Source organism: Trichechus manatus, unplaced genomic scaffold (assembly GCF_000243295.1).
Source record: "Trichechus manatus latirostris isolate Lorelei unplaced genomic scaffold, TriManLat1.0 scaffold00028, whole genome shotgun sequence".
Taxonomy (NCBI): domain Eukaryota; kingdom Metazoa; phylum Chordata; class Mammalia; order Sirenia; family Trichechidae; genus Trichechus; species Trichechus manatus.
The window spans coordinates 17956009-17967283 of NW_004443964.1; the positions used below are offsets into that span (position 1 = coordinate 17956009).

At 39.2% G+C, this 11275-nt stretch overlaps 1 protein-coding gene across 2 annotated transcripts in view; it reads right to left on the reverse strand.

Annotated features, from left to right (window-relative positions):
* TANC2 (tetratricopeptide repeat, ankyrin repeat and coiled-coil containing 2) overlaps nt 1-11275 on the reverse strand; it is a 232057-nt gene that overhangs the window by 34475 nt on the left and 186307 nt on the right. For both annotated transcript variants that reach the window (XM_023729377.1, XM_023729376.1), the window contains 4 exons: nt 8659-8781; nt 7685-7921; nt 2652-2837; nt 669-762 (listed from right to left, as the gene is read on the reverse strand). In XM_023729377.1, the coding sequence (XP_023585145.1) occupies nt 669-762; nt 2652-2837; nt 7685-7921; nt 8659-8781 (640 nt within the window). The remainder of the gene's footprint in view (nt 1-668; nt 763-2651; nt 2838-7684; nt 7922-8658; nt 8782-11275) is intronic.

Sequence of the window (11275 nt, forward strand, 5' to 3'; positions counted from 1 at the left end):
TGACACGTATCTGTGGTGACTCTACAGTTTTCATTGCACCCAAGTTTTCTTTCAAACAAAACTTGGAGGAAGGACAACAATCATTTCTTTCAAAGGCCACAAGGAAGAGGCTTCAGTTTGTGCAGTAAGTATCAAGTGCCACAGAAACTGTATGGAGCTGGGTGTTACAGAGTGGTACCCTTATTTTGTACTCAGATAGCAACTTTACTCATAATGTATCCGTTTAATAGTCAGATACCATTTTAACATGATAACACAAAAATTTAACCTCCTGGTTTATAACTGCAAGTGGAAAGTTATTTTCATGGGAGAAATATTTATTCCTAGCTGCTATGAGGATCAAATAAAAAAAAGGGAAAGGCCATAATTACTTTCTGTTCTGGTGTGGCACACTGTAAGGAAACTTTCAGTCTTCCCAAAATTTTTTGAAACGGGAGTAGGGAAAAGTTTTGTTTGAAAGAAGACTTGGGTGCTAATGGTATGGAGCATCCAAGGGGGAAGAAAATTAAAAGATGACAACTGCCAGACTTTTTACTTTGGCCGTACAAGTCTCCAAATAAAAGTCATAATACACAAGACTGCCAAGAATGCCGGAGAGAAAAGAAGGTATGAGATACACAGAGTCCACAAACACAACACGCTCATGAGAAAAGACAGCATCCGTGTACCTGTCTCTCCCCAGAGACTGTCAAAGCTGTTGATCTGTGCTCGCTCCACTTCCTCTTCATCTTTTTCTGGAAGATCAAGTAGGTAGGAGACAATCTGAAACAAGAAGTTGTATCAGCTCAAACTTCAGGTGGAAACTATGCTGCTGACACTGGCTTGTGAGACTTGGAAGGTACCTGGATGATTCAAGCGTTACTAAATCTCTTGTACACAAAAGGAAGCAGAACTGACTGTTGTAGCAAAGAAACCCAAAGCTGACATTCTGAGCACTTGTCCTATCAGGGAGTGTTTACATGTTTCTCTTGAACAAAGTTCACTTACACAGCATGTGATTCTACATAATTACACATTCCTCATATTTAAGTTAAAGAAGCAATCCCGCATCCTCTCAATAAAAAGACCACAGAAAATAAATATGGAGAAAACAGAGGGCCTGCAATGCTTCAGAGCAGAGTCATTATCTTCCTTCTCTCTCTCAGAAGCATAAGAACTGTTCTGGGGAAAGTAAGGGAGAATGGCTGCTAGTAACAAAGGAAAGTGATAGCTCTGTTTCTGGGAATTTAAGTGTACTGAAAGTTAAAAAAGTCTCCCATTCTACTTAATATTCCCTCAGTTGCCAGGGCAGCTGTTTCACTGCAGCATGTCAGGCAGAGGTGTACTGGAGCCAGCTTACACAAGCCCATGAGAGCCAGGTGATACATTTTCAGGAATTTTGCAAGCCAGTTGTTAAACACAACCATTATGAAAAATTAAATAACACTTAAACAAATCGTATTAAAAACAAAGACTAAAAAATACTCAGCTGTCATAACTTCCTAATTATTTAACTACATTTTACTATTAACTATGCTCTTCATGCTATTTATGTTTACTGGGTCTGTATGGTAGATATATTATACAAAAGTATGCTATTGTGTATCTCTTCCCAACTCTGCATTGGCAGACATTACAAATCAGGGTTTGATTTAGTGCTAAAGCTGAAAAAGCTTTCAGTTTAATGAATATAATTTGTATGTGGGTAAGCAATAGCTTAGCAGTAGATCATATATCAGATTTGAAGACAATGAAATTATTTGGGAAAAGAGTTAGCAAATTTGGCTGCGACTCCATCTGCCAATTCATGCCTGAGTTGCAACCATAGGTTGGCTATAGATACAAATTTGGCAAAAATCTACAAAAGCATTCAATTAGGAGTACTGCATATTTCATCATTATTTGTAAATTGTGTGCTACAACCCTTTATATCAGTAGAATTAATAAACTCAAGTATATATTAATTTATAGTAATAAGTACACACACACACACACCCGTCCCCCACTGCTACTCAGAGAGTCAGTTATTAGTTTCTACCACACCACCAATTCCATGTATTCTGCCATTATTATTATTAATAAATAAATTAGTAAAAATACCATTTGTATAGTGTTTTACAGTTTACAATGCACCTTTCATAAAAACCTGTACAAAAGAATTTATTAGTCTCACTTTACTGATGGGAAATGAAAAGCTCTAAGAAATTAGGTAAATTGACCAAGGTCCAGAGCTAACGAGAAGTGAAGCTGGGACTCAAATCTGGTCCTTCTGAGACTCCAAGCGCAGTGCTCTTCCCATTCCACACTGCCCTGCCATGTGACCACAAATCAACAGTTAATCCCTCTGAGCTTTACTGACATTATCTCTTAAATGGGAGTGGAAATATGGGGAAGAATTAGATTAGATAATTTCCAAAGTCCTTTCCAATTCTCATGTCTTATGCCCGTAATTCTAGGGCCCATGCATTTGAGTGAAGTGCTTTACAGAGTTTAATCTCCCTATTCCTCAGAACAGTGCCCAAAAAGCCTACTTACATTAATCTGGCTGACAATTTTGTAAGAACACAACCCTTCTCTGCTGGTTTCGTAGGCCCTTCAATACATACTTTGAAAACAACAACAACAACAAAACAAAACCCCAAAACTTCAAACCCTATCACCTACTTTCTTACCTCAGTGTAACCCATGCTGGCTGCAGCAATGAGGGCTTGTTGGATGGCGTGGCTCTTCTTAAACACTCCTTGCTGCTGGCCGGCCATAGTCCAGTCACACTGAATCAAAAACTTGACAACTTCCAGATGACCTCGGAGTGCAGCATGGACCAAAGCACACTGCCCATTCTTATCCAAGTGATCCACCTAAGGGGAGTGGACAGAGAAATCTGTGTGAGCAAAGACGTGGCCAGAAAGGTAGGGCTCCACTCCAGTCTAGTCACACCCCCCACTGCACGTGTCTGGACTGCTAAGATTCCTCCTCTCCCACTTCCTGAACCAATCTCTAAACACATTTAGAAGATCATTTCCTACTCTGGCTACATAACCAGTGAGCTACAACTCTGCTAGATTCCCCGCTGGAGAGAACTGGAGCCTGACCATAAGGCCAGACTTTTGTTTTTACATTAAAAGAAAAATAAAACCCCAGTTCAAGCTTTGTTCTCAAATAGTTCTTTTTAGACCAAGATTTGAGAGACTCTGTAGCTCTGCTGGCACCAAAAAGTGTCTCTGAAATGATAAGAGGGAAGAAAAATATTTTGAAGCTCCGATTTTTTGGTTTTCCAAAGAAGTAAAATATCTCATGAACCATGCGTTTGACCACCAAGCTCTGGCAAAGGCCATTTCTCTTCCAATGGGAGAGGAGAATCTCAAAGATCTAGCCAAATTGGCTAGAGGCCTTGGAGCTTAATGCTAGGGTAAGCTCTAATATAAGCAGTTTTTATAATTTCGGTGTAGGTTACACGTTTAGGCTGAAAGAAGAGTTTGACTAAGATCAATCCACCAGAAGGTCCCTAGCCATAAGTCTCAACAGATGAGTAGGTTATCTGTTCAGTGGTAGGTAGAGTACTTGAAATGTAAATTCTGTTTCTGGGTCTCCTAATGATTTTAGTTCCACTCAGCAACCATGTAACAAATATTTACTGAATGCTTACTGTGTGCAAGGGACCAAATAGAAAAAAAGGTGAGTAAGATCATAACATACAGATTCTGCTCTTAAGAACTTTCAACAAGGTAGGGGAGATGAGACAAATATGACAAAAGCCTAGCCAAAAAAGGCATACATAATTAATGCCATAAAGAAAGTAAATGTGCAATAAAAGTTCAGAAAAAAAAAATTCCCAGCTAGAATCAGGAACAGATTCAGAGGGAAAGGTCTATCCCAACTGGCTGAGATAGGAAGTGATGAATTTATTCCAGTCTTTGTAAGGGTAGAGTACATGAAGGGAAAGTTTGGACTATAAAGTTGAGTGGGTTTTTTGGAACCAGAGCATGGATATATTTGAATGCCAGGCTAAGTGGTCTAAATTTTAATTAGGTCATGGGGAGCCATTGAGGGTTTTCATGTTCAAAATTGTGCTTTTACAAATTAAGGTAACGAATAAAAGGAATCATGGCTTCTTGGAGAAACGTAATTCCAGGGCTGAGGCAGTAACAGTAAAAGACAAATCTGGAACATCTTGTAATGCCAGAAAGTAAGGAAATGCTAAAAAAAATAATGGACAGAAGTTTGAAAGGACATAGGAACCAACCTGAAGGAGCTCCGAATGGCCAAATACAGGGCCATTTGAGCAATAAAATAAACAATAGTCCATGGGATAAAATAAACATCCATGAATCATAATAAATAAGTAATTGAATAACAAATAAATGGGAGGGAGAAGGGAAAGCTCTTCCTTACACAGAATGCCAATTAATAAACGTTGAAGGAATGATAGAAATACAAAATCTCCACTAGGCAAACATCATAGCAGTAATTGTTGCAGGCAAGAATCATTGACGGATCCTAAAATTAGTGGGCAAAACATGATGAGAAACAAGATATCTGTCTATTCTCAAAGCATCTCCCCAAACAATATTACTTAATTACAAAGGGAAAGAGAATAACTTTTGAGTTGAGAAACCTGTAAGACACTACCTTAACCAAGTGATCAAAGTTAACATCACCTGTAATAGCCATATCAACATGTGCCTCCTGATATACTGTACTAATAAGGGCACAGCATCACTTCTGTGACATTTTTGCCAAAAATAAATAAAATCAATCTAATTATCAGAAAATATCAGACAAACTAAAATTGAGGCACATTCTACAAAATTACTGGCTTGTATTCTTCAAAAGTGTCAAGATTATAAAGAAGACTGAGGAACTGCCACAGCTTGGAGGAAACAAAGGAGACATAACAACTAAATGCAATGTGAGATCCTGGATTGGATCCTGGACTGGGAAAAGGACATCAGTAGGCCAATTGGGAAAATGTGAATAAGGTATGTAGATTAGTTAGTAGTATTATATCAATATTAATGTTCTGCTTTTGATAATTGGATTATGGGTATGTAAACTGTTAACTTTAGAGGAAGCTGAATAAAGGATATGTAGGAACTGTCTGTAGTATTCTTACAACATTTTTGAAAGTCTGAAATTATTTCAAAATAAAAAGTTAAAAAAAGGTAAGGAGATGGGGTATAATGAATTACATAAGATTAGAATCTGAAAAGGGGTTTGGTACACAAGAAGATACCTAGAATAATTTGGGAGGGTGGTAGCAGGTGGGACAGAGATGAAAGAATAGATGCTCAAGCCATTCTGAGGATAAAACTGATAAGAGTTGGCTACTAAATAGATTTGGAAGGGTGAAGATTCCCTAGTTTTGAGAAAATGGAAGCTACATTAGTAGATTTAAGAAAGGTAGTTACAGAGTAAAAATGATGAGTGATTTTAGAAAGGTAAACTCACCAGTGAGGCATCTGGGCAAAACTGTCCAGGAGGCAGTTAGGAATGTGAACTAGAGCTCAGAAAACTTTTTAGGGGTTAGCAATTTGGAAGTAAAAGCCACACAAATGTAGGCAGGAGGAGAACTAGGACACAGTTGTGTTTGATCCTAAAGCCTATGATGTTAACGCTGAAGCCATGGGACAGAGAATGGGGATAGAGGAGACCAGAGGATACAATCTTAGTGAACAGTCATATTAAGAGAAGGGTATTATGAAAAGGAAGACAAAAGAGCAACTAGGGAGGTAGAAGGAGGACCTGGACAATATTAAAAGTTTTGAGAAGTGCTGTGGTCAGTATTGCTAATACTATGGAAAGGCTTAGAGGGGTGAGGAATGAGAAAAAGCTGCTTTAATCTGGTGACTGCCAGTTGTGACTTTTGAGAGAGTAGCTTCAGTTGAATGCCCGGAGGGTTTTTTTTTTTTTTGTACTTTTTTAAGGATACTATTTATTAGGCACTGTATGAGATTAAAATAGACTTCGAACTCTTTTACAAAAAGACTTATCTCTTTTAATCCTCACACTAACCCTATGAATCCTTTTCATAGTTGAAAAAACTGAGATTGAGAGAGACTAAATGACTCATAAGTGAATGAAAGTTAAGTGTGGATGCAGGATTGGACCCAGCTGTGTTTGATTCCAAAGCCTATGATTTTAATGACTTGTCTGCTCTCTCTCATGGAAGCCAGATTGTAAGTGGTTAAGGAGTTGTAAGGGAACAGGAAGCAAGCCGAGATGACTCTTCGGATAGGTCTGGTGGACGCTGAAGGGAAGAGATGGAATAGTAGCTTCTAGTTAGCAGGTGAGGGGGAAGTTTCTCTTTTAAGTTAGGGGAGACATTCATAGGTTTGTAGAAACTGGGAAAAGAGGTAGTGTGAATTTAGGGAAAGAATGAAATGAAATGTGACAAAATGAACAACATACTGGGGTTAAGAGTATAGATGCAGGCAACAGTTTTGGAAAGAAAGGTAAACGCTTCTCTGAGGTAGAAGTAAAGGAGAGTGAAGGTAGGATTAATAGAGTTTTGAGACAGAGGCACGTTGAGATGAACTCAATCTTTGTAACGTAGGTGGGCAGCAGTGGTATGATAGGGTCTTCAGAAGAGTAGAAATTATTTGAAAAGGTATTCTTTTTAAAAACATGCTACCTCTGCTTGCTTTGAATAAAATGCTGGCTGCAGTGTAAGGCCTGGGCAGCAGGAAAGGCCAGCTGAGATTAGAATATGAATTTACAGCAACAGTAATAAGGCTCAGTTATCATTCTGTTTCTAGAGGTGTCATTCAAGTGAATGGGATCTTACAGGTGGACCATCACTGTGTCACAGTGAACATCTAAAGCTCTGGGATTTCACTGGGAGTCTCAGGTCCCAGTTCCCAGTTCCCAAAGGAGTCTCAGGAGTCCCACTTTCTTCCCTGGTAAGAGCACTGGACACCTCAGAATGAGTTCTTATGTATTACTTATATTTCACTGTGAAACCACCAAAATTCTTAGTTTGTTTTCAAGACTGAAACAAAATACTGTCCGGCCAAATATTCTCCAGACCCACATTTATGAGACCAGCTTTTTTCTTTTCACCAATATTTTGAAATTAAGCCCTTTGTACCAGTGGTTCTTGAAGTAAGATAAAGCAAACACACATTTTGGAAAGACTTTCAGAGAACTGAAATGTACTAATGGAAACACTTTTAGGTGGCTTCAGTCAGTTTGAGTATAAATAGGGAGAGTCACCTAGGGTGGTGGTCTTCAGAGGACAGGATGAGGCAGTCTGGTCTCTGTTCTAATCTCCATGGCTAGCTTTTCTTCTCTACACATGAAAAGCTTAGAGTCTGCAGGCATCATTCAGTTCAAACCTCCCACTGCAGACTCTCCACTCCCCCACTTCTCTTTCCTCTTTGTTAGAAGGGGATTTCTTCTGAGCTCAGTAGAGAATTTCTTGGTTAAGGAGGGACTTTTATGGTTGCTGATTACTGCAGTTTCCTTAGTGTCTGTCAAAGGTTTTAGAACTGTGTCCAGACGCAGTGTGGGCTGGCAACGGCAACACTGAAAGTGCATCAACATTGGGATGTATGTAGAGCCAGTACTCCCCTTGATCTGTTCCCTAATAGGATTTGATATACTCTTTCCTAGACTCATGAGGTAACAGGGGAGATAAGAAAGCCTCTACCTCAAGAAGAAAGAAAAAGGGAAGAAGGGGAAAGCAGCAGAGTTGGGCAGCCATTACCTTGGCTCGTTTCTTGCACAGCAGCACAACAATACTCAGGTATCCTGCTGCTGCAGCATACCCCAGAGGAGTCAGGCCACTTTCGGAAGAGGCATCTACATTGGCACCAAACTCCAACAGGAGAGCCACCATTTCTGTGTAACCAAGATGAGACTGGACACATAGAATTGGAGCATTATTTAAAACCTCAGTCCGGTAATTAATGTTGGCACCTCCCAAAATCAGCAATCGGCTGACCTAGAAATAAGTAAATAAATAGAAATAAGAATCAATTCAAACATTAGTCACATCCTTTTAGTCATTTTTTATTATATGAAATGAAACCGCACAACAGCCCCTAGAGTAGCATGTACTACTGCTTTATTTTTAAAATTTTTCATTTGTGCCTTTTCAATATCTTGTCCTTGGAACCAAAATGGAACCAAAATCAAACCAAACCCGTTGCCATCGAACTGATTCCGACTTATAACAACCCTACAGGACAGAGTAGAACTGCCCCACAGGGTTTCCAAGGAGCAGCTGGTAGATTCAAACTGCTGACCTTTTGATCAGTAGCCGTAGCTCTTAACCACTGTGCCAAAACGGATGTCAAATGACTCATTTACATAAACTGCTCAGTAACTACAGCAAGTGCCGCACATACTGTAGTGCTGAATGTAGTCTCTATAAAGTGAACTCTTGATCAGAAAAGCTTCTAGCAAAACAAAGGCTGCCTGAGATCAATTTACTCCCTAGAAGCAGCAAGGCCTGATCCTATAAGTCTGAGGCAGTTTGTAGAAGGTAGAAGGATAACAGGTTTGGTCTTCAATTCACTGAATAAAATGCAATAATTTAAAATAAATTAAATTACCAATAAAATTAATAGGAGACAGTCTAAGGCAAGCAAAGATCAATTAAATAGCCACTTAAATGTCCTTCAAATTTTATTTTACACAGTTAAGCCTTTCATCCATCTGGAATTTATATGCATTTACCTTTATATTTGGAGTGTAGAGGTTTCGTAAAGATGCCAACGCCATGGAAAGACCTTCCGTGCTATAGGAGATCCAGAGACCTTGGAGGATGGAGGATGACACACCAACTTTTTTACTTAAACCCTGAAAAAGAAGTATAGAGACAATTAAATTCCTAGACCAGCTAAAATGTAAGTTGGTAGTAAGTTGGTGGTCTTTAGGTTTTTGGTACGAATAAGTGAGAGTAGATTCTCACCCTAATAATGTCCATTCCCAGTAAAGCCTATCCACTGATGGGGACAAAGACTAGTCCTGTAGGAACAAGATGACTTAAATTGTTTCATCTTAGCAAACTCTAACAACAAATCTATTTAATATCTCTTTTTTTCCTGCTATATTTGGGTGTAATTTGTTTTTACATACCTTTTCTATTATCCTTAAATTCCAGTTACTAAAATACACACTGTGGCAGAGACAATGCAATATGATCATTGATCTCCGTTTCAATTTCTTCTGGGTGTTTGGGAAAACTACATTTCCCAGCTACCCTTACAGGTGGGCCATGTGACTAAATTTTGGCTAATAAAATATGGGCAGAAGTAATGTATGTCATGCCCAGGCTTGACCCCCAAAACTCTGTCTGTGTTTCTCCACTCTTGATTGCAGGCTAGTTGCCGAGAATCCAATGGAGGATTCTGAGCTCCTGGAGATGTCAGAACGACGTGGAAGGAGTTGACCTAATAATGATCTGCACTGGAATGTAATGTAGGTGAGAAATAAATCTTTGTTAAGTCATTGAGATTTTTCAGGTTTGTTACTCCTCACCCTGACTGATACAGTCCTAAATGATCACATCTATTCATCTGGACATGAAAAACAACAACACAGGCTTGATTGCCATCAGCAACAAAATTTCTTCAGGTATGACTGGCATAGGTACCACTGCATGTACTAATGTTTGCCCCTTCACATGGGCTTCTCCTAAACGAAGTTAGAATAATCTGTTCTTTAATCTACCTGATGGTCTAATGTTTCCCTGGCAATCATCTTACTATCTGCCAATATCTGGGTCAAGCGAGTTAAGCAGGAATTCTTGAGGGCAGGAAGATATTAACAATGAAGTTTGGGGCTTAATAACTGGATCTGTGGAGATATTCTTCTTAAAAACAGGCTACCTCTGCTTACTTTGTTCCTTGAAATGTAGGTTGTTCCAGCCTAGAATACGACTTACGTCCAAATCAGCAAGATGTATTTATTTCACATGCTAGGGGAGAGGCATCTACAAAGGAGCAATACTAATCGTAAATTATGAGTAACAAATAATCTAACAAAATCTCAAGTCACTGTGGTCATGGTCTTCTGATAGTAGGCCCAGGCTCTCTAAAGTGAGTTAAGAAGAAACTTCATGTAAAGGGAATTCTCACACTAGAGGAAAAGCTGAAAGAAGAAAAATGCTACAGGAAGGCTGGATGCATGAACATTTTGTAAAGGTCTTTTTGACGGGCATTTTTTTTTTCTTTTTTTACTGTGGAGATATTTTGATGTAATCAAAAATTAAAACATGAAACCTTCAGATTAAATTTTTCCAAGAAATGTTCAAAGCAGCTCCTTTCCCTATTCCTGATCCCTATGGTTGAAAATCAACCCAGGGTTGGGCAGAGTCGTTCAAAGATACCTAACATTATGTTGTTGTTAGGTGCCATTGAGTGGGTTCCGACTCATAGCGACCCTGTTTACAACAGAACAAAACACTGGTCAGTCCTGTGCCATCCTCACAATCATTGTTATGCTTGAGCCCATTGCTGTAGCCACTATGTCAATTCATCTCGTTGAGAGTCTTCCTCTTATTCGCTGACCCTCTATTTTACCAAGCATGCTGTCCTTCTCCAGGGACTGATCCCTCCTAATGACACGCCCAAAGTATGTGAGATGAAGTCTCAGCCAATGTTGCTTCTAAAGAGCATTCTGGCTGTATCTATATATATCTTGGTGTTTTAAAAAAGATTTTATTCTGACCAGGATCACAACAGAGGGTTCTGGACAGAGCTGGAGAAGGATGTAGAACAAAATTCTAACTCACAAAAAAAAAAGACCAGATTTATTGCCCTAAAGGAGACTGGAGAAACCCCGATAATATGGCCCCCAGACAGCCTTTTAGCTCAGTGGTGAAGTCATCTCCGAGGTTCACTGTTCAGCCTGGAAGTGGACAGCCCCATAAAACCAAATGGGACTAATGAGGTACAGCAGTCCAGGGACAAGGGCCAGAAGGCAAAAGGGGACAAGGAAGCTGGTGATAGGGAACCCAAGATTGAGTAAGGATAGTGTTGATGCGTTGTGAGGCTGTTAACCATTGTCACAGGGCAATATGTGTACTAACTGTTAAATGAGAAACTATTTTGTTCTGTAAGCCTTCATCTTAAGTGAGAATAGCAGCACAACTGGAAGAGTGCAGTCAATGTCACTGAGCTGTGCATGTAGAAATTTTTGAAATGGTGTATCTTTGGCTATGTATATTTTCACCAAAAAAAAAAAAGGTCGAGAAGGGAGAGGATTAGGGTTAACCAATGCCATAAAACAATACGTGTACTACTGTTTCATGAGAAACTATTTGTTCTGAAAGCCTTCACCTGAAGTACAA